This window comes from Grampus griseus, assembly GCF_964374135.1.
Source record: "Grampus griseus genome assembly, chromosome: 16".
Classification (NCBI taxonomy): domain Eukaryota; kingdom Metazoa; phylum Chordata; class Mammalia; order Artiodactyla; family Delphinidae; genus Grampus; species Grampus griseus.
Window position 1 is genome coordinate 59,078,976 of NC_139010.1, and position 23,502 is coordinate 59,102,477.

A 23,502-nucleotide genomic window follows, 5' to 3' on the forward strand; every position below is an offset into this window, starting at 1 on the left:
TCTTAGAGAAGACCCATCCAGGAGCGTGGACCCGGGGTGCTGTGCTCTCAGACCTCTGGAGTGCGCTTGCATCGTGGGCAGGATGTCGCAGAGCCATTTTTGCTTTTACTCTCCTCCAGGCCCCGGCCAGGCACTGCATGAGGACAGTATATTGGCAGAGGGAAGCCAAGTGGAGTTTGAGTTTCTGTAAGGAAAGTACCTCTGCGGGTTATTGCTAGAATTATATTATTTCACAAACATTACATACTACCAAGCACAGGTCACAGACTCTGAACCTAAGGAGGCAGGTTCTATGAAAGTTCAGAAACAAAATCTGCATGGAGGTAGTCATCTGTCTAGACAAGCACCCAACTTTAACTGTATTAACAAAGCTCAACCTATGTTCATTTTCCAACAAATATTCAAACCCTGGCTACTGTCCACTCCAGCCCAAGAGCAAACTAAGTTTTAAAGGTCAGTATTTGCTAAGACACACAAACCCCCAAAACCCACTGCTGAACACACATTCATTGTTATGAGTATATCTTCCTAGTAACGTGGGAAATTAGACCGTTCATACCTGAGGGGGGAATTTTTCTATCTTAGTTGGATCACATATTTTAGCCTAACTCTCAGGGTAATGTTGGCTACGAGCCTGTTGAACACCAACCATGTCATTATACAGAGTTAGGTTTAAAGGTTTTATTGAGACCTTTGCCTTGCGCCCTGTGCACACTCGGACTTATTTTTTCTGTAGAGAGATAGCAGGGTTTAGCCATGGCTGTGTGTAGCTGACATAGGTGTGTGAATTTGTACCTAAATCCCTGCGTTTATATCAGAGACTGTAGCCACGTCATTAACCCCCTTAGTTTCCCAGCCAGTTCATGCTGTTGTGGGTAAAGAGTTATATTTGGTTGTCTGAGGAAGGATGTTGAGATTTAGCACAAAAGAGTATATTTTTTTCGTAAAGTGCCAAAAAGTCAGAATGGATGGATTGACCCCGCTCCCCAGGAGAGGAGGTACAGACTTGCAGTGGAGGGGCTGTGTGTGACCCTCCACCACTGGAAATTGGGGTGGGAATAGCAATAACTTTCTCAGCAGAGGCCTCGGGTCCTCCCCACTCCCGCATCTGTGCGCTCCTGTGCACGTGTATGCACACCCACCGTGTCAGAACACATCTTCAACCCCTTGTCTTCCACTTGGCAACTACCTTCCAGCCCTGCAGGTAGGTGTCGTCCTCCTTCCCCCACAGGCAAGGGCTACAAGAGAGAAATCCGGGCAGGGGCCTGGAGGACCCCTCAGAAAAAGGGTCGGGGAGAAGGTAAGCTGGGGAGACCCAGGAGTGCCGCCTGCCAGAGGAATGGGTCCCAGCAGCCTCCCGACCATTGCTGGCTGCACAAGAGGGGCCCCAGAGCCCAGGGAGGGCCCCTCCCTTGCTTGCCTTCCTCAGGGCCCCGGTGGCCGGCAGGGGGGACCCTCCCCATTCTCCCCCGTGGGGGTGGAAGGGCCAGGAGGGTTGGGGGAGGGCTGGGAGACGGATCACGAGCCTCAGAGCCGAGTAGTTGCAGCACAGCCAGTAATTCAAACCATCCTGACCCTTCGGTGAACTCAAACCTGCTGACCTTGACAGCACCAGACAAGGGAGGCCTCACAGACCTCAACCTGCATGGAGGCCTCGCCTTCTCTCCCTCCCTTCCTTGGAGCCCGTATCCCAGCCTCCAGGTGGCTCCTCATTTGGCCATCCGAGCGAAATGTCAGCATCCCTCCCTCCCTGAGGTGCCCGCCGGCCTGCCTCAAAGCACCCTTTGTGCTCATCTCCTCTGGAGGCAAGCGTGTGGACATCTCACGGGGGTCTTTCCAGGGCTGGGCTGAGGCTTCCTCCTTCAGACAAAGCTTTTACACCTTGCCCACCCGTCCTCCTGCCCAGGCTTCATCTTTTTCAAGAGCTATAGTGTGTGTGTGTGTTTGTGTGTGTGTGTGTGTGTGTGTGTGTGTGTGTGTGGTGTCCGGGTGCACACAAGGGCAGGGATAAAATGTGATCGAGACAGAGCAGACAAGGGGAGGGAAGAAAAGCAGGAGGAAGGCAGCCCCAGGAACCTGCATTAAAGTAAATGCAGTTTATGAAGTTTATGCTCTCCTCCTGGGGAGAGCTGGAGTCCATCCAACAGCCTCTTGGAGCCTGCCAGACAGCTCCCGAAACAGAAAGTGCAGGCAGGAGTGCAAGCAAGCCGGTGGCAGAGGGAGAGATGCACAGACACACACACACACACACACGCACACACACACACACACACACACACACAGAATCTCTCTGTCTCTCTGTCTCTCTCTCTCTGTCACTGGCTCACACAGATCTCCCTAGGCCCCAAAAGACTGCAAAGCCTGGGATGGAGGGATGCAGAAGAGTGTTTGGTAGAAGGGACCCTGGGAGCTTCCCTTCCCTCTTACCTCCCCACCCGCATCTCCATCTCCTTTGCAGTGTGGACCACTGGGGCAACCAGCTTGTGGAAGCTGCTCTGGGAAAAGGGCAGTGCAGGTGGTCTTGAGGTCTAGGAAGGAAAAGGGACCAGAATGTGGTCTCCCAAGAACCTGCCTTTTTTCTGATGCTGGGGATCCATTTTTGTCTGGCACCTTGCTCTAGACCAATCAGATACCCCACAGCTACTGAAGACAGTCCTTCAGGAGAAATTTAAGGAGTCTCTTAAGGAAAAACAATCAGAGACAGTATTTTTTCTGGGAATTCAGAGGAACTAAATAGTTGACCAGGTTAGGATATGGGAGCTCTCAGACGGACTTATAAGCAAGGCGGAGTAACTGCCTTTCTAGACTCTTCCGCATGTGCACCAGCACTTGGGTTCATGTGTGTATTCACTAATAATATGTAAGTGGGCCAGAATCCTTGACTTCAGACAAAAGGAGAGTGTGAAGAAAGATGACTGGAAAGGGAAATATATAGCAAAGCCTTCTCTCTGCCCAGGGCAAGGTGGCAACATCCATCTCCTGCCCCATGAAACGCCTGAGCTGGGGACGGGCAGTGGGGAGAAGCCTACCTCCCACCTTTTCCTGAGAACTCCATGTCCCTATTCAGGTTCTTCCAGGAGCTGGGACAGAGCAGGAAAACAGAGGTAGAGTCATCTGAAGGCAGAGAGTCAAGCAGGAGAGGGTACAAGGGAAGGGGAAGGATGGCTGGAAATTGATTGTGGAGGATGCTCTGGGAAGCCAGGAGACACAAGCCATGGAGGGAGGCAGAAACTGCCCAGGGATGGCTTTTGCCCTTTCTCTCCTCTTTTCTCTCTTCCTCCCTCCTTCCTTCCCTCACTCCCCCTCCTCATCCCTCCCCTCTTCCCTCCACACATCTTTATTGGTTCCAGTAATAGCGTTGATTTGCATGTCAGGCAAAGCTTTGCTACACACACAAAAAGAAAACCCCAGCCGTGGTGGTGTGGCAGTGTCAGCTCTCGCTGTTGTTCGACAGTGTAAAATTAAATTAATAAAGCCCCCAACACAGGAAAACATAACAGGAAATTAATGGCCTTTACTGTCGCTCTGATGCAGTCATTTGCAACCCTGCTTTCCGCACCAAAGACTTCATAAATGCAAGCAGTTTCTCTAAACAAGCATACTTAGAGCGGCCTGGTATGTAATTTTTCGCCTTGCTTGTGTCCTTTGAGCTAACAAAGGCCCCTTCCCTTCTGGCTCCAGAGAGGTTTCTAACTCGTTCTGGCCCCAGCTGGAGCCCGGCCCCAGGCAGAAGGCCGCAGCCCCTCCTGAGAGCCCAGACAGGAGTGAAGGAGGACTCAGGTCCCCCTCAGACAGACCCTCAGCCAGCCCTCCTTCCCCGCCAGTGGCCAGTGCGCCCAGAGCCCCAGCCTCTGCCTGCAGGCCAGCAGGAAGGCTCAGCGTATGCTCTCAGCCAGGAAGGTTGATCATCCTGGGGAATTCACCCAAACCCACCCAATGCTCACTCCTCCCCTTCCTCTGTGCAGCGGTCCTCTCTCCCCACTACCTGTTTGTTCCCCTTCCGCCATCTGTCCCTGCTCGCCGTCCTTCTACTTCCTCACGTAGGGGTCACAGCCACCACGCTGGCAGCATGTTGGCAGTAGGCGCCCATGACCCACTTTTCTACAGGTAACTGGGGGCTAACTTATTCAAAACGGGTATAGTGACAGTGTGGATGTAATTCTCTGGGGTTCTAGGTCTCCCCCATATATGCCTCTTCTCCCCTGGTTGGTTAGAAAATATGAGGGCCCTAAATGATCATTCAGGCCATCTCTCTGTCCTTGGGCTGATTTCCCATAAACCATTTCAGAGAGCTGAGGGTCTGTGGTTTTGCTTCAGTGTGTAAACAGGTGGGATATTGAGAAAACTTACACTGATCTCTCTGGGGATCTTTGTGGGCCCAAGTTCCCACTGTGTTAGGATGTGTAAGAGGAGCAAATAACCAGGTTGTGGATCTCATGGAACTTACAGTCTATGAAGAGGTAAGGCTATCCCAAACCAGACAATAAGCTGTTAACTGAACGCTGAACCATGTGGCTGAGTGTTCAGTAGGAATCCAGGGAAGTGGCTAGAAGAGCAGGCAGGAGATGGGACTTGAAGCTGGAATTGGCTGAGATTTGGAGAGGCTGTCTCCAGGGCTATCTCGCCTATGGAGGGAGGCCAGTGGCTGGGCTAAGGCTGGTGACAAGAGAGTCAGATTCTTAAAGATCATCTGGTTTTATCTGCCACTCACATGGAACTCTCCCCTCTAGCAGTTCTGTTTGACAGGTCACAGCCCCTGCCTGGACATAGGACATAGATGGACAGTTGTCATTGTTAGCAGCACTGCCTTTATACTGAGTCAGCGTGGTGTTGAGGGAAGAGGATGGGACTTGGAATCCCGATGTCTGGATTGGGCTCCATCTCCTCTCCTTGCTTGCCTTGGGACCTTTGGCTGATTACATAATCTCTCCGAATCTGTTTCCTCATCTTTAAAATAAGATAACAACATTTGCCACATAGAGGGGTGGTAAAGATCTCCACGCAACAGCCCCTCTTTTCTCCCTCCCTCCCTCCCTTCCATTCATTCCACCTGATTTACTGAGCACCTAACACCGGGCTGAGCCCTGAGTGGATTTCAGTTTCTCACATGGTGTGGTTCCTATGCTTGTGGAAGGCCCTTCACCATCCTGGTTACCCATCTCTGAATTCATTCTTGACAGTTAAAGTCCTTCTTAAATGAACACTAAACTCTAGAGACAGTCTAGCCAAAGCCGAGTACAGTAGAACGCTTGCCATTCTCCACCTGGAGATTCTGCATCCATAATGTAGTTTAAGATTACATTCGATTTTTTAGCAGCCGTGTCAGACTCAAACTCATATTGAGTTCGTGGTCAACTAAAACCTTGAGCTCTTTTTCACATCAATTGCTATCAAGCCAGGTCTACCCCATTCTACACTTGTGTAATTGATTTTTTTTAAACCTAAACATAGGGCATTCCATTTATCCCTGTTGAATTTCATCTTGTTGGTTTGGGCTCTTAATTCCACCCAATTAAGATCATAAGGATGTCTTCTATGTCATCATCCAAGTAGGTTTTTTTTCTTGTTTGTCCGACATCTCCTACTCATTTTTTAAATTTATTTTTATTTATTTTACTTTATTTTTTATTTTTAATATTTGGCTGCATCGGGTCTTAGTTGCAGCACGCAGGATCTTCTTAGTTGCACGGGGGATCTTTCATTTCCAAGCGCGGGATCTCCGTTGCGGTGTGTGGGCTTCTCTCTAGTTGTGGCACACAGACTCCAGAGCACGTGGGCTCTGTAGTTGAGGCACACGGGCTCAGTAGTTGGGACCCGCGGGCCTAGTTGCCCTGCGGCATGAGGGATCTTAGTTCCCCGACTAGGGATCGAACCCATGTCCCCTGCATTGGAAGGTGGATTCTTTACCACCAGACCACCAGGGAAGTACCCCAAGTAGTTTTTTTAAAGAGTGATTTTCCTTTAAAATAAAGGAAAGCCACATGGCCCACCAGTGGAGACGTCCCTCCTGGGTGCTTTAGGGACCATTGAGCCCAACAGCCATCAGCCATTTCACTGTCCTTCATCTTGTCCATAAAGTTAGGAAGACTCTCTGTGAAATTCTCTGTTACCATTCACTATACCCACAGTGTTTCCTTAATCAATCAATTTTAAAAATCCAATATAAGTTGATGAGAAAATTGAATGTCTGCTATGGATAAAGCATAGCAGGACTGATCTACAAAGGTAAATAGGACACAGTCCCTGACCTCAAGAAGCTTCTAATCTAGTAGGGAGATAGATGTGCACACCATTACACAAGCAGAATGTGATAGATCTATGATCAAGGTATAAAGTGCTATGATAAATGTAAAGAAGCGGGGGGCAGTTGCTTCCCATCAGGGCAATTGAGGAAGTCTTTGTAGGGATGGCATTTGATCTAAGCACTGATAACTAGTTAATGTGCTACCACGTATTCTTGGGGAGTGCATGCAGACTCCACAGTATTACCATTTTCTTTTCTAATGCCCACACATTAACGGCATGATAATTTCTTCTAAAAGATTTCCAGACCCTAATATTAAATGTACTAGACTGTTGTTTGCATAAGCTTACCTTTCTCCCCTTTTCACGATGGCATTGGTTTTGTCACTGTGTTGCCCTTTTATTGTGACCACTCAAGGATTATCAACAAAAACTTTAGGATGCTATCTACCTCCCCCCAGCCACCACCCTGCCTCACCTGAGTTCTGATATATGAATTATCTGGGCCTGGGAGAGGTAACTCAATTGAAATGGTTAAGAGGTACCTGCCTGGCCTCCTCCTGACCTGGGCAACTCCTCCTGGTCCCATTTTGAAGATCCTTTTCTTTGATGGAGAAGACCACGTCAAGCCAGGGGTTGAGAAGTTCCGCCTTCTCTCTCAGCATTGCATCCGTTCCTGAGCACTGAGCTTAAGCTAGCCTTCCTTTTTGTTCTTTCTCCAGACGTAGCTACCAAGGCCCTTTTTTGTTGTTTCAGCTTGTTCTGAGCTTTTGTCTTCCTGACAGGCTCCTGCTACTCTCATATCCATCCCTGGTTATGGTCCCCTCCTTCCATCTGTTGTGTGTGTCCTTTATAAGAGGGAAAAAAATAACTTTTGTCTGATAATAAGTGTAATGTATACTCATTGTAAAAATATTTGGAGGATACAGTAAATTAAAAAAAAAATCACCCATAATCTCATCACCAAGAGAATTTTGGTGATGAGATTTAGAATTTTGGCATATTCTTTACAGTCTTTTTTTCCCCTGTGTATACATAATTAAATATATATATAATTTTTATCAGAATTGGAATTATACTGTATATACAGCTTGTGTCTCGCTTTTTTCACTTAACATTATATAGGACCATTTTCACATATCATTAAATATTCTTTGAAAACATGATTTTTTAATGGCTGCATAATCTTCCACTGTTCCATGTACATGTTCTTTTAAAATCTAGGCTCATCATATTTTAAAGCTTATTCATGTGCAACAACAATGATTTCCCTTCAAGACCCTCTCTTTCCACCCTTCCCCCACTCCCACTCCTACTCCCTTTACTTTGTCAGGTTGATTATTTGAGCTTGTAGCAGCAGAATTTCATTTTTAGAGCATCCTGTCCTCATGGAATTATATTCCCTTCTAGAATCTCTTGCCACGGGATCACACAACCATTCTTTCCCTCAACACATAGCAGTTTGCTTTTCTCAAGTCAGATCCTGTGCAATGCCCCCTCCTTTTGCTACTGTCACCTCTAGACATGGGTGCTTTCTCCCCAGATCCCCAACAGTTCCCTTTTATCAGTTTTTTCTTTCTTGGTCAGAATTAAGCAGCCTGGGGTAGCGGAAAAGGGCACGAGTCTGAGAAACCTCTGTATCCTAACGATGACTAGCTGTGTGACATGGGGAAATTACTCAACCTTTCTGAGCCTCTTTTTTCTTTTTAAATCTCTAAGAGGGAACGGATTAAATTATCTCCATGACACTTTCTGGCTATAAAATGTGATAACACTGAATCCAGAGTGGCAGTGTCCTACACTGCTTCTTTTTCCTTCTAAAAGGTAAACTGCAAGGCAAGTAAAGAATGGATCAATCTTTGCTTTGGGAATTCTATGCAACAAATCAGCCAACATTTTTTGCCACCTACTATGTGTCAGGCCCTGGGCTAAGTTTACATACATGAAAAAGATGGGTCCCTGCCTTTAAAATAGTCACAGTTTAGTGAAGAAAACAAACATTAAAAAATAACGACGTAGGAATTCCCTGGCGGTCCAGTGGTTAGGACCCTGTGTTCTCACAAGCCGCGCCATGTGGCCAAAAAAATAATGATAGTGATAACTACGATACATATTGATTCTAAACTTGGCTTTGCCACTTACTGGCTGGAATAAGTACTTCGGGGTGAGTTGCAAAGCCTGTGTAGCCCTTGGTTTCTCCAGATTATGAGCTGAACTGCCCGAGGCATATTGTCTGGATTTGCTTCTGACTGCTCCATCACGTGTTAGCTCTGTAACCTCGGGAAAGTTCCTGAACCTCTTCACTTCCATTTCTTCGCCTACAAAATAAATGGGGATAATAATAGGAGCTTCCTGCTTAAGTTCTGGTGAAAATTAAACAAGTCAATATGTGTAAAATTCTTAGATGAGTGCCCTATGTATAGTAAGCACTTAACGTGAGCTGCTGTTACTGTAAGGATTGAATCAGTGGATTACGTTAGGCATAGTGTCTGGTACCATTATAGGAGCTGGATCGATTTTAGTTATTATTATTATTTCTACAACGCGGTTTGGATAGATGTCTACTGGAACACAGAGAAAAGAGAAGTGAACACTGCTGAGGTAGGAGCTAGCAACCCTCTGGTGTTCATCTGAGGAAACTCAGTCCAGAAAAGCTCGAGGGACTTGGCCAAGGTCACATAGCACGTGAGGGACAAAACTAGGATTTCAACCCAGGAGATGATACTCCTAGTTCAGTGTCACATTAGGGCCACTAGTGTAGTTAGTGTCCCCAGAGGCACATGGGTGTAGATGGGCCCAGTAAGACTGAGGTCAGGCAGGCAGGTAGCCATGCCCCTGCCTTCCACCCTATCGTGAACTCATGGAGTGTTTAGAAGCAGGGCTTGGTCAGGGTTAGCAGGTTCTCCGGGGCTGGAAGGCTGGGCAGAAGCTGGTCTTGCTCAGAGCCAAAGCTTCGGGCCAGGTTTCCAAGGACTTCTTCATGCCCTCCTCTTGAGTGTGGCTTGGGGTGACTGGCCAGGGCAGTCCCACGGATCGTCTGGTATAAGGACAGGAGACCATGGGGAATGTCATCCCACCTCCTTGGACAGACAGTGTTTGCATCAGCTTCTTCCCAGCTCATGGCTCCCCCATTTCCTCCTCCCTCCTCCTTCTGTCTCCTGCCCTTCTCTCCTCACCCCTCATGCTCCTTCCTTTTCCTTTCTCCTTCCCGCTCCCCTCTGCCCCCTCCCCTCCCCGTTTTGTTAATCCTCGCTCTTCTCCCAGTCCGGAAAGCAGCCCCATTCCTCAGCATACCCGACCTCTCTCCCCGTTCTCAATCAGATAGGAGGCCAGGGTGGCAGCCCAGACCTCGCGGTCCTGCGCCACTGTGGGGGTGGGGCCGGAGCGGCACAGGCAGGCTGCCCTGAATGACAAGCGGGGATATTGATCGCATTCTGAACTCAGCCCAGCCGATAGAAGGTAATTAATGACTCCATTTGCCTCAGCACTGAGGAGAACAATTGAGTTTGAAACTGCAACAACTGGCAGCTGGGGAGACTGGGGGCGGCCTGGGAGTGAACCCCTCAGAGGAGGAAGGTGGCGTTAGAGGAGCTAAGACAGGGAGAGGGGGCAGAGGCCACTGGTCAGACTGGGATGCAGCAAAGAGCTCCCACCCGGATCAGTGCCCTGACCCCTCCTCCTCCCCGAAGCCCCCTAGAGGCTGAGGTCCATCACCTACTGTCCCCACTTCCTCCACACATTTCTCTTTTCTTCCTATATCACTTTTTCAGGTCATTTTTGGTCTACAGGTGAAGTGAGACTGACTTTCCCTGGGATTGCTCCTTGTTAGCTGTGTGAAGCACTCACATGTTTTTCACTCTCCCTCGGCTTGTTTCTTCTTTTGTAACATTGGATTAATGGTAGCTCTTCTGCAAGTGTTATGTGGGAATTAGAGATAATGTGTAATAAAGAACCTGGAGCCTGCCTAGTACATAGTTAGTGCTCAGTACATGACAGTGATGATGATCTTTGACAGGGAAGGCAAATTTGATAGAGTGGAGAGGGCTTTGGAGTCAGATATTCCTGAGTTCAAATCCAGCCTTTGCCTACTTTCTAGTTGGATGATATTGAACAAATAACTTTGCCTCTCATCTGAAAGATAAGAATGATAGTAAATACCTCGTAAAAGTGAATGGATTTAATGAGTGTAGGTGGAAGCCCTAATATTGTCAGTTTCCCCATAGATGGGTAGATGTGTGTATTTGGGCTTGGAAAACTGAAGTTAATATAGTTCTTTGCTATACTTTAAAGGAATTTCTCTCAAATGCCTAATTCCTACTTCTTGGGGTTTGGTGGGCAGCCCCTATTCATTCCACTTTGATTTTGATGAGCCTTGGTGCTTTCTGACCAAGGAAATGGCATTATTTCATTCTCTCTATTACCATCAACCCCACCTACCTTTTGGTCAGCACACGAGAATTTCTCTTGTCCCTTGTAGGGACTGCTTTGGAGATTCAGGTACAGTGTCAACACACAAGGAAGACAGAACACTTCTGTTTTGTCCCTTGTCTCTAGCCCTCATCCCTAATACATGATATTCAGTGCCTGTCCCCCTCCCCAAGCTGCTGAGACCTCACCGGCCAGCCCTATTCATGATTGGCCAGCAAGAGGGCTCTGGCCTGGGGTCAGAGGCGTGGGAGGTAGGGCTCTGCTCCAGGGTGGCCCAGGAATGGATGGGGAGTGACAAGGTTAAGTGAATGAGGAAATCACATCTTTTTGTTGAGGAGTAAAAGCCATTTTTATTAATGATTCTAGAAGTGGTATGTGCTTCCTGTACAAGGCCTGGATCATATAGAAAAACTTAGATGAGAAGAAAAGAATTTGCTCACGATCAGGGAGTAATCACTGTTACCCTGTGGGTGGCTCTCCTTCCAGTCAAGGTGATCTTTGGTTTTACAATTCTCTTCTTTTGTACGGAGATCAGGGCCCCACTGCTGGATCCCAGGCTCTGCACATGGGCTGGGCAGGCAGCTGCTGCTCCTCATTGGGGCTCAGGCCGCAACTGTCCACAGGCATCTTCCCTGTGCCAGGCTCCCTGGTAGATATGCCCTTGACCTAGCCACTTACCCTCGTTTATGCTGCACTTCATTTACTCTGAGCCTCAGTTTCCTCACCAGTAAAAAGGGGATTATAATCCCTAGCTACCTTGGAGAGTAGTTAAGAAGCCCAAATAACATACGGTCTGTGAAAGCTTTTGTTAACTGCAAGCAAATATGAAGGGGTCAGAGGAGAAGACAATATGAACCTTTGTTCCCTTTGAAAGAGTAATCTACGTCAAAGTTTTAACTCAGCAGTTTGTTTAATTTAATTAATGTATTTATATCTTGCTTCATTCCGAAAAGGACTTATGGTAGCTCACTCTCCTTCAGAGATGCTACGGCTCATGCCATAGTGGACAAAGCACCTGGAATGGGCTCCAGTTCTGAGGGTCCTACTACTCAGTTGTGTGACCTTGGACTGGTCACCTCCCCTCCCCCACCTCACCACCCACCCTGCTAGTTTTCATTACCTTAAAATGAGGAGTTTGGACCAGGTGTCCCCTCATCATTCTCGGCAGTCTGGGCTCGGCCAGCTCAGGGGCCATAGGCGGTAGCCTCAGTGTAGGGAGGGTACAAAGTAGAAAAGGGGGGATGCTGGGAGGGATGCAGTGTCCTGGGTGGGGCCAAGTGGCCCTCAACTGGGTCCCCTGGGATTGGCATCCGGGGCAGCAGAGTGAAATGATGTGGAGAGCAGGCTCTGGAGTCAAACAGAGCTGAATTCAAATCCCAACTGTCATTTACCAGCTGCATGGCCTTGGATAAGCTACTTAACCTCTCTTTGCCTCAGTTTCCTTATCTTTAAAATAGGTATCACAGCACCTACCTCACAGGGTTGTTGGGAGGATTAAATGGCATGTAACAAGCTCACAGTACTGTGAGCTGCTAATGGATGGTGGCTGGGCAGGGGACAACAGAACAGGACCGAATCCTCCACATATGGGACCAACGAGCACAGGGTATCTTCCTTGCTCTGGGAAGTCTCACTAAACCTTCGCAGCCACATTTTCCAACCTCAATCTGAAAATGTGGCCTGAGAGTGGGAAAGAATACTGGAAATCAGAACTGCTCCAGAAAGTCCAGGCCATGCGGCATCATACTCCAGCCCTCCTCTTGGAGCCCTGACAAGGTAAGGGCTGGTTTTCCCATCAAGGTGAAGGCTGAGGGCCTGCTCTGTCATTTAGGAAAGGCCTTCCCTGGAACCAAGAATGAGCAGATAGACCCACTTTATCCTACTCTTTGCGAAGGGCCGTGGTGTGGTGAGTCCAACATAGGGGCCATCTCTGGGCCCACTTCTCAAGCAGCCTCTGCCAGCTGCCTTGGATGGCAGTTCTGCAGCTCCAAGGTTAAGTTTCACTCTTAACTGGCAACACGGTGTGCTCTGTCCTTGGGTAGAAGTACCATAGGTGGGCAGGAAGGTGTTGGTGAGAGTGGGAAGGGCCTCTGTGGACCAGAGTCAATGCTGTTGGAAGCTAACAAGCAGTGGGGCAGGTGAAGAAGGGGCATGAGTCTACCCAGGGGCCTGTCGTGGGTCTTCCCATATCCTCTGACAGCTAAGGATGTGTGGGACTTGCCTGACAGGTAACTGGGTGTCCTGGGATGCTAAGCCAGCCAGGTGGCTGGTCCAGAGGCCTTCTGCCAGTAGTCTGGCTTTGAATGCCACCCAGGAGAGCCTCATTCATTCATTCATTCATTCACTCATTCATCCATCCTGGCACTGGATCTACAGAGATGCACCGGTCATGGTTCCTGCCCACAGGGAATTCCCAGCCTGGCTCCTTGGCACAAGGGGGTGGGTGCTATCTAATTACTTTCCTTGCTACTCACTCTGCAGCCCAGATCAGGAGTTGTTTCTGCCTCTTCCTCCATGTTAGCCCAGCTCTGCCAGAGAGCCCTTCGGTGCCTGGGCCTGGCAGTGTCTCATAGCCCAGCTCCATCCCTCTCCCTTGCTGCCACCGCTGAGACTCTACCTTGGGAAGCACCCGCCCACGCAGCCCTCTCTCTCCATCTCCTGAGTAGGTCCCTGCAAGTGGGTGGTACTGACAACAGCTTCGTTTTCTCTTCCTTTTCAATTCTCTTCTTCCATGTTCTTTTTTCTTTTTTGCTCTTCCTCTACTCTCTTCTTCTTTCCTCCTCCAACCTCTACCCTCCAACCCCACCCCCGTCCAGGCCCCAGGCTACCGTCCTCACTGGATACACAGGCTTCTGGGAAAGCAGAACCAGCTGGGTTATTCCTGTAACAAGGGCCCTCAGCCCAGCCTGTGCTTCCTGAGGCGTCTGGTGTAGGAAGCTTCTTCCCTTTCTTCCTCTCTCCCTTTCTGCCCTGCCTCTGCCTCTGGGCTTCCTTCTTCCCTGAGCTTCTCCTCCTTTGACCTCTGAGCCCAGGCTTCTCCCGGCCGGCTTCCTTCCCTCACTCCCTTCCCGCCCTTCCTCCTTGCCTTCACTCCTCCCTTCCTTCTCTAGCTGAGGGAAGGGCACCACCCTGGCCTCTGGGGAGAGCCTGGGAGAGCCTGTGGGCCCTCTGGCTGATTTGGGGGACACTGCCTCCCTGTCCCCCACCAGTAATGCCACAGCCGTCTCCCTGCCCCTGTGGCTGTCCTCCCTGTTCCCCAGAACTTTCTTTGTGCTCCTTCGCCATTCATCATGACTGCTGCCTTTCCCACCTCCCTATCACCTTCCTTCTCCTTTGAGGAGTTTCCTCAAGCCTCCTGCAGCCTCCCTTGGCGATTCTCTCCTGCTTGCATCAGACTAGTTTGCTTTTCTGCTCCTCTAGCACCTTCTGTCTCTTCCTTGCCCCACCCCCCTTCCCTCTCCTCTTCCTCCCTTTCCCCGGACCCTCGGCCACCTCTTCCAGTAGCAGCCATCCTTTTGCCTTTCCTTCCTCCCTCCCCCTTTCCATCGCTGCCTCTGTAACCTGTTTTATCACCAGGGCCTGAGTATACAAAAAATAAATAAATAAATAAAAAGGTCAGTGAGTGGAGGGAGCAGCAATAACCCCTAAAACAGTACTATCAGTGGAACATGATTGATCAATTGAATTCCATAGCGGCTGAAAAATGTGGGATTAAGTAGTGTATTATACGCACAATGAGTTGAGGCATGATGTTCATTTCAAGTTCATTTCGCCGGCCTCTGCCACCAGATCAGGCAATCAATAGGGGCAGCAGATATCATATATCACCTCTCTGCGGGCTGGGGAGAGAGCACCATAATCTCTCGCAAATTTAGAGTGACAGATTTGTCAAGAGCTGAAGAGCCCCTGAATAAATGAAGGAAAAGAGACTCCTCCAGCCAGTGACCTGAGGACAAAGCTTCAGTTCAGCCCCTACACACACACACACACACACACACACACACACACACACACACACACGCGCGCGCGCGGGCTGGGCCAAGCCACACACAGGCATATACACAAATTTACACAGAAGCATAGTATGAGTCTCGCCACACATATGCACACACCCATGCACATAACATGTGAGCCCATGTTCGCAGACAAATGCACTTTACTTGCCAGGACTCACTGGTGACACTGCAGTAACCACACACAAAGACACTCGCTGTCTCCCTCTGCTCTGACAGAAGTGCTTCCCAAAAAGGTAGGAGGACTCCAGCAAGAGAGAATTAGACACAATAAAACATGCAAGTAGCCCCAAGGGGTAGCATTAAGATGATGGCAGATCCTTGAGAGAGAAGCAGGCACAGAAGAAACACGGGGGCACGTGGGCTCACACTCCCCATGCAGTCACACACGTACACACGCACCTTTTCAGAAAGGTTCCTGGACTGTCACTTACACATTCCCAGACGCTTATCTATCTGGATGCTTATTCGTGTAGAAATGCATATATACAGAAAATACACAAAAGGGAAAAATAAATATGTCCCACCCTAACTCATATAGAGAGATGCATACATTGCCTCTAAGAAAATCATTCCAGAAGCTTACACAGAAAAAAACACAACAACCAAGTTTTGTGGCCTTAGGAACATAGGGAACATAGAAATATCAAGGCTGTCCCTGTGTCTGTCTGTCCACCTCAGACACGATCCTGGTCTCCATTCTCTCTCTCTCTCTCTCTCTCTCTCTCTCTCTGTCTCTGTCTCTGTCTCTGTCTGTCACACACACACACACACACACACACACACAAACACCCTTTCTTTGCTCTCCCACCCCCTCCAGGATCGAGTGAAGACAGGAAGTCCCATTAGGAAAGCAGACCCCCTTGCTCCATCTGGGAGGCCAGCAAGAGAGGATGGCTGCAGGTTGAGGTTAATCAATACGTAATATTTTCTATGCTCTCCTGAATGATACTGTACGGTGTTACTGTATATAATGCAATATTGATTATATCATATCGTATAATCACCTATAAACTGATATATATAACAGTCCCAGAGGAACACCCTGGGGCCTACAGCATGGGCTGGCCCCAGGCCCAAGGCTCCCCAGCTGGTCTTGGGCTAGGGAAGCCAAGGAGTGGCCAAGCTGTGGCTGGGAGGACCCAGCTTTGAGCCCGGGAAGTTGCAGGGTGTGGGGTCAGGGAGTGTAGGCACAGCAGGTACTTGGCCCGCTGTGAACTCTGAAAACCCCAGTGGACCGGGATAGAGGGCAGGTCCAGGGAGGGAAGGGTAGCAGAGTGGTGGGAGGCCTGGGGAGAGCAGTACACAGACAGGACTGGCCTACAGCCCCAGGGAGCGGGCACTTCGTGGCTGCACCGTGGTTTTTCATACATGGGGCGAGTCTCAGCTTCCTGTAGAGACTGCAGGAGGAGCCAGGCGGCCAAGGAGCTGGCCTCTGGCGGAGCCTCACCAGAGTCCAGGTCAGGGACAAGCTGAGGAGGGTGGCCTGGGCACAGCAGCGTCTACAGGGACCCAGTCTTCAGTCTCTGCCCAAGTTGCATTTCATGACTCACGTGCCACTTGCTGTCTGCTCCAGTCTCAGGCCTGGCACGACGCAAGCTGGGCCTCAGCTGGGCCCTGAGTCCCTCGTCCCTCAGTGGTGAAGTTAATTACTTCACCCAGTCTCCATGTTACACTCAGCCTCGGAGATTTGATGATTTTCCACCCTTGGAGTCAGTGGAACTGAAATTCATCTCAGAGCCGAGTTCAATTCTCCACAGGCTGGGTAATGCTGGCCCAAGACACCCAGCTCCTTCCCCAGGCCAATCCAGGCCAAGGGGGGGGGGGGGGACAGAAGGGGCTCAGGGGAGATGTGCCCTAGGGAGATGGCCCCTGGGAATCCCTCTGGCTCCACCGCCTCTGCCTAGTCCTTCCCACGCCCCCGAGTTGTGACAGCTTCCCTTTCTCTTCCCAGGACATTCAGGGGCTCTGGCTCTCTCAGCCAGGTCTCTGAGGCATGGCCAGCCCCTCCCAGCCTGAAAACTGGGGAAAAGGGGTCCCAGCAGGGGTGCAAAGCCCTGGGGGCCGAGCCAGGTGCCCGTCACCTTTGCCCACCGTGTGCCTCTGCTGACCTGCACTCATGCCCCGAGTGTCCCTGTGTCCTCCAGATGTGTCTGAGGGCTCAGTCCCCAATGGAGATTCCCAGAGTGGCGTGGACAGTTTGCGGAAGCACTTGCGAGCTGACACCTTCACCCAGCAGCAGCTAGAAGCTTTGGATCGGGTCTTTGAGCGTCCTTCCTACCCTGACGTCTTCCAGGCATCAGAGCACATCAAATCAGAGCAGGTGAGGAAGAAGCTTTCTGCTTGCAGAAGTGGAAAGGGACTGGGCAGAGCAAGGCCTCTGGAGGACGTGCACACGTGGGTCAGCCTCACGCACACCCAGCGTCGTGTGTGCTGCCTTTGGGTGCGCTGTGTGAACACGCTCACACAGGGACATCATAGCAGAGCTAAGAAAATCGTCATAGTATATGGTAGTTAGAAAGGGTGAGTTTTGGGCGCGAGTATGGCTGTAGGTAAATCTTAATCCCATTTCAGTTTCAGTTCTATCCTGTTTCCCCGTCTGTAGAATGAAGGGCTTGGACAGATGAACTGACAGGTCGTTTCCAGCCCTGCCATTCTGTGCTTCTGGCACAGAGTACTCAGGAACGTCCCTTGCCTAAATGCCCCTAGGGTCCTACAGAAAGTCTGAGTAAGCCTGGGGCGTCAGGAGGTGAGCCCGCTGTGCCTGCCTCCTGACAGCCTACCCCTCAGACCCAATACTTCCCACAGATGAAGAGCAACCCAGAACACACAGCATGGGATGCAGCCCACAAGACACCAGCACATCACACAGCATAGAAACACATGTCCTAACTGCTCCCATTCACCTGTGTGCACGTGTTCACAGACCACCGCCACCCACCTGCTTGCTGCCCACCCGCCGCCCAGCCCACAGGACTCACAGCACAGCCCTTCAGCCAGTAGGTGTGCACGCCCCACAGACCACCAGCTCAGCGCACTTCCACACCTGCCTCCACGCACACACCAGGACAGCCCCCTGTGTACACACGCCGACGCGTGAGCACACACCCATCCCCCCACACTAAAGCCCAGGCCAGGCCCACGGCCTCAGCACAGCACAGCCTGCCACGTGTGCCCACTCGGGCACACACCCACACGCACCAGCACAACTGCACAGACTGCACAGCGCAGTTCCACTCTCGGACTCCAACAGCTCCCAGCCATTCGCCTTTCTCCCCGCCTGTCCTTTTATCCCGTAAGCTGTTTGTCTTCATAAAACAAAAATCAAAAGTCTTTTTAAGGTGCCCTGAGCCATAAACCAACAAAGGAGGAGCCGGCGGAGGCGGGCGGCTTGGTGCACCCTCCCCGAGTCCCCGGCTGTATTACAATGAATAACCTTTATTTACTTTCATTAGACTATTAAACACCAGCACAGTCATTTTTCCCCCTGAAACTCGGAGCAGGGCCCATAAAGCAAATCCGAAGCCTAATTGAGTTCATTTTAATTTCTCTCCGATCACAGCGAATTACTCTGGTGATAAATCAGGGGGCAGCTTCACCCCCAGTAGAAGGCCTAATTTGCAGCTAATTACAAAACTGATTTCTACAGGAAGATCAATAAGAGAAGGAATTGGAAATGACGAGGCAATCCTGTCCAGCCAGGGAGGGGAGGGGGCCCTCTGGGGGGGCCAGGAAGCGGAAGGGAAAAAAAACGGACCCGAAAGAGCAGAAAATCAGTTTTAATTTAACGTAATATTAATCAGAGCAACTTTTCCTGCTTCGTGTGGGCTCCTGGTCAGCCCAGCTCTGGGGTCTGGCTTGGCGGTGGCTGCAATAAAAAGGCAATTACCCGAGTGTTTCAGGCAGGACACCCTTTCAGAGTCAATGACTGGCCCCCTCCCACCCTTCTGTTAGCCATGTGGACTCTCCCCCTCCCCAATTTCATACCCCAGTGCACAGGCAGAGAGCGAGGGGCCCATGAGGCAGTCTTTGTTTGTTTTTTAAAAAGGGGCTCCAGCACCCGGTCAGCCAGCCCAGCAGTGCCAGCCTCGAGGCCCCACTAGGCCCTTCCCCCAGCTACTGCCTCTGCCATCATGTCAGGGTTCGCCCCTCCTCCCCAAGACTCCCTACCCCTGGGGGACCTTAAAACACCGCTTGCCTCTCAGCAGGGGGATTCCCACTGCTAAACCCCGCCTTTGGGGCTTCTTAGACAAGAGATGCTACAGAGATGTAAAGGGTGCTGGGGTGCCCACCGAGAATGTACAGGCTGTACCTCAGCTTCCCAGAGTCAGGTCTGCCCCCACCCACGCACAACTCTCCATCATCCATTGAGCCCGCCCCTCCCACACTCCCCGCCCTCTGCCTGGCCATCTCCTTCCACCCCATCTGGGAGGGCTCCCCGTTCCTCCTCCCCATCTGCACACCAAGCCCTCTCTCCACATGTGTACGTCAATAGTGAGCTGTCTCTTTTCTCTCTCCTCCCAGGGGAACGAGTACTCCCTCCCAGCACTGACCCCTGGGCTTGATGAAGTCAAGTCGAGTCTATCTGCATCCACCAACCCCGAGCTGGGCAGCAACGTGTCGGGCACGCAGACATACCCCGTTGTGACCGGTAAGGGGGCTTCCAGGAGGGTGGGAAACTGCTTTCAGTGGGGGGCACCTCAGCCCATGCCATCTGGGGCCCAGCGTGACAAGCGGGCTCCCTGCCATGATCTCTGTAGAGAGAGTGAGTCTCCAGAAACCAGGGTGCTTCCTGAACAGATGTGTGCAGATGTGGGAGAAAAAACCGTGGTCAGGGTCTCTGTACGCTCCAGCCTGGAAATGTCAAAGCCAGGAAGGGCTAGGGTTGGTTCTTTCTGCCCATCCTGTTGCCTCTTCCTTTGCCTTTTTTCTTGCCTCCACCAAGGTGGCCGGAATTATGAACCTCTTGTTAGGATGTGTGCAGGAGAATGAGGGCAAATAGGCCGGGCTGGCAAGAGTGGAGCATGAGTGCCCAGTGTCGAGTCTCCACACTCCTGTGTCCCCGAGGCCCCTGGGGGACCTGCTTTCCTCTCCTCTGGGCAGCCTGGTGTGCCAAAGCTGTGGCTTTGGGCTTCAGAGCGTGGCATCTGGCCATGTGGTTATAGGTAAGCTCAATTATTTCAGCCTTTCTCCAGCTTCCCAGAGAAATCACTAAGACCAAGGCTTGATTTCAAGGCCAGGCAGGGTCCAGCCTGTCCCTCAGTCAAAAGGCAGGGGGAGGGGGCACCCAATCCACGTGCTGGCATGGATGAGGGAGGAGCAGCGGAGGCAGCTAGAGGGGAAGAAGGCTGAGGTGCAGTGCAGTGTAGAGCCCAGCTGATGAGGCTCCAGGCCCCAGAGCTGAGGGCTGTGGAAGGCGGCTGGCACTGCAGAAGGGTTTCCGGGCCAGGAAAGTGCCCAAGTGGGAGAGACACACATTGAGGTGTTATTAAAATTCACCTAATTATTCTGGAGACACTAAAGCCAATGTGCCGTTTGTTCCTTGGGAGAAAGAATGATTGAGAAGGGTCTTGGTGGTGATTGGGAGACACTGAGGCGTTACCTGCCGACAAGGCGAGCGGAGGCGGCCTGGGGACCTGGCAGCAGCCAGCGTCACCAAAGACAGGGAGCGGGCATGGCCCCACTGGAGGACAGCGCACTGGTTCTGACTTGGAGCTGTTCTGAGCACGGCTCAGATCTGAGATGGGCTGCGAGTGGCCACCTGGCCTCCACCTGGGGGGCTTGGGAGAGCCCTGTTGTTAGCTTTCCCAGATTCTCCCTAAGGGGTGTCCTGGTACAGCTGTTTCCGGCCTGGACAGAGTCGAGCTCTTTGGCTAGGCAATCAGAGGTTGAGTTCTGGAAGTGTCGGAGACCTAGATGGGCTTTTGGGAGTGACAGCATAAGCTGGGTCAGGATACAGCCTATGATCAACTGGCCCTCGGCAAGAACCCTCCATAGCCCGGTTCGGAAGCTCTCTGAGCTGTGGGTGTTCTGACCCAAGAAAGAGTGATGGTCCAGGCCAGGCCATGTTTCTCCTGATCTGCTGAGAGTCACACTGGTCACCTCCCAAAAGTGGCCCACCCCAGGCAGCAGCAAAACAGAGCCCAGGAGACTTTTCTCTAACCCCAACTGTGCTTCCCTGGGCCCAGGGCCACAGTGGAGAGAAGGATCTTTGTGGTAGGGTTCCTGCAGCAGGAGAACTCAGGCTGGTGCAGAAAAGTGCCTCCACCTTGAGCATCCCCCGCCCGCCTCCCCCCCATGGCCCTGGAACGGTCCCAGCTCAGCCTGGGAACATCTCCGGCTGATCCATCTGGATCCAAGTGTGAGAAAAGTTCATTTCAGACCCAGCTTGACATTCCCAGGTGGCAAGTTAGCACTAACATCTCAATCTGTATGCGACATTTCAATCAAGCCAGGAGTAACAAAAGCAGAGCCATTAACATTCGGAGCTGTTCACCAGTGGTAATGACAGGGAAACTTGCTCAGAAACTGGAAATTACCAAAAAGAGAGAAGTGTGTGGAGAAGTGGGGGAGGGGTGGGGGGAGGGGGGAGGGGGGAGGGGGGAGGGAATGATTTTTCTACGCTTAGGCCAAGATCCAATGTTTGGATTAATGGTGCCATTACCCGAGAAAGGGCTACAGATTATGCTCATTCTTAAAATGTTTTTGCTGGCAATTAAATGGCTGCAGTTATTGATCTTTGTTGATTTTACGTCCTCCTAATTTGCATAATCTATTAAAGATGAATGATTCATGATGTGTTTATTATGGGGATGAACAGAAATTGCTGGAGGTACTGTCAGGGTGAGAAACAGGGCAGTGCCCAGAGGCTTCATGGATCATCTCAGGAATGGGTCCAGCACATTAGCCTTCGGGCCAGGAGTTTGCGGGTAGTGGTGAGCAGTGATGTAGAGAGCAGACCAGAGAGGTGGATTTCAGGTGAGATTTTCTAGAAAGATGTTGGCATCTAGAACTGGGCTCCAAGAATAGCTGGGATATGGGAGGGGCTTTTGGTGTATTTGTAAAAATTGCCCTCCAAGATTCTTTAAGAGCTTATTTGGTTGGAGAGTATGAAGGGCTTTGGTGGAGGAGGAAAAGGGGAGGCACTTTCCGGCAGGTGATTCTGGCCAGGTATGTGCTACGGGTGAGAGAGCAGGAGGGCATCCTGTGGCCACAGCCTGGCTTGAGTGTGCCAAGATGTTCAAGGAGCCCTCTTCATCCCCTACATCCTAAACCCCCAGCTCATCTTCTTCCCCAGGGACAGGCAGCTGAGGCTGCAAACCTTTGGGAATGAGTCCTGAGGAAACCAGCCCAGGAAGCCCTAGCTCAACCTGACCTTATTGATATTCCTGCCACCTCCTGGCACTGGAGGCTGATTTCAAACTTCACCAGCCACTTGATACAGCTGTTCCACAAGGTCAGGACTGAGAGGAGAGAGGAGCCTGGACTATTGTGTAGAGGGGAGAGTGGGGCCCAGTGGGCCAGGACACAGCTAATCACTTTGCAGGCAAGGGTGGCTGCCAGAGGCCGGGGCTCGGCCCAAAAGCCTCCCCTCCCCACCTTCTCTCACGGAACCAAGGAGAGAGACTCATTTTTCTGAGTAGTGTTTGCAAGTTCTGCCGAGATTTTAATTTCACTGCATCACAACTCAGCAAGCTGCCAAGTCAAGCTGGTTATTTAAATTTATCACCCACTTTCCCTTCCGCCGCTGGGCTGCTCTAGCTCAGCAGCGTCTCTTCTCTCCAGCCCACTGCTCTAGGCTGCTGGTCTGGAACGGAGCCGAGTCTCTCCTAAGTGATAAGGAAAAAGGGACCAACTAGATGAGAGAGTGGGTGGGGGCACTCTGGCCCCAGGCTTCCTCAGGTTGTCTGGCTGTGGCTGGTACCTTCTACCTCCTTCTTACCCTTCCAAAGGACCCCACAGTGGGCTGCCATTAACCCCTCAGCGGTCCCGCAGGCCTCTGGGTCAGGGCCTCTTCAGTGAGGACTCTGACTCCAACTGTGTGCTGGTGCCTTCAAGTCGCCTGTCACTGGTAGAAAAGAGCCCCCCCTTCCTCATAGCCTCCTCACCTTGACTCCTCCCTTCCTGTGCCTGGCCAGCTCTGCAGCCATAGAGGGGACCTTGGCAGTGATGTTGATCTGGGAGAATAAGATGAATACTAGTTTCAGGAGTCCCAAAGTCACTTGCAGATGCTTCTGAGAATTCTGAGAGTCCCTTCACCTGGCGAAAATCCACCCTGATAATGAGAGCGGGTTCCCTGCCCTGGAGCCCAAATGGAACGAGACAGTGCTGGAGGAAGTCGGGGATGGTACAGTGGTTCTCCATGCTCACTCTAGAAGCCGAGGGATGCACCAGGCCCCAGAGCTGCTGCACCAAGTGAGCAGGCTTCACTGGCGTCTGGTGAGGCTCACTGCCGAGCACTGGGAGAGCTTTGTGCAAGTGTAGTCCTCGCCATCCTCATTTTAGTCCCGGAGGGGTTATAGAGGAATGAGATTGATATCTAGAAACAAGGCAGGCTAAACTCACCAAAACACAGCTGGATAAATGTAACAATGAGAATTCTACCACACAACCAAACCTCACCATCTTGTGCAAGAAATAGAGGGAGACCCAAAGCCAGAGCAGATTGCGAGGCTGCTGGCATCACACTGGAGGCAGACCCTAATCGGGGGAGGCTGGGGTTGTAACACACCAGACAGAAAAGATGACCTTGGGCCCCAAAGAAGCAGGAAACTAGAAGTCAGCATTCCCCTGAGTAAAGCCAGGGATGGAGCAGGAC

The 23,502-nt window shown here is 51.1% G+C and overlaps 1 protein-coding gene across 9 annotated transcripts in view; it reads left to right on the forward strand.

Moving 5' to 3' along the window:
* Positions 1-23,502, forward strand: part of PAX2 (paired box 2) — a gene marked incomplete at both ends in the record, with an annotated part of 77,845 nt that overhangs the window by 41,249 nt on the left and 13,094 nt on the right. For all 9 annotated transcript variants that reach the window (XM_082673638.1, XM_082673639.1, XM_082673640.1 and 6 more), the window contains 2 exons: positions 16,832-17,007; positions 19,209-19,335. In XM_082673638.1, coding sequence (XP_082529764.1) covers positions 16,832-17,007; positions 19,209-19,335 — 303 coding nt within the window. The remainder of the gene's footprint in view (positions 1-16,831; positions 17,008-19,208; positions 19,336-23,502) is intronic.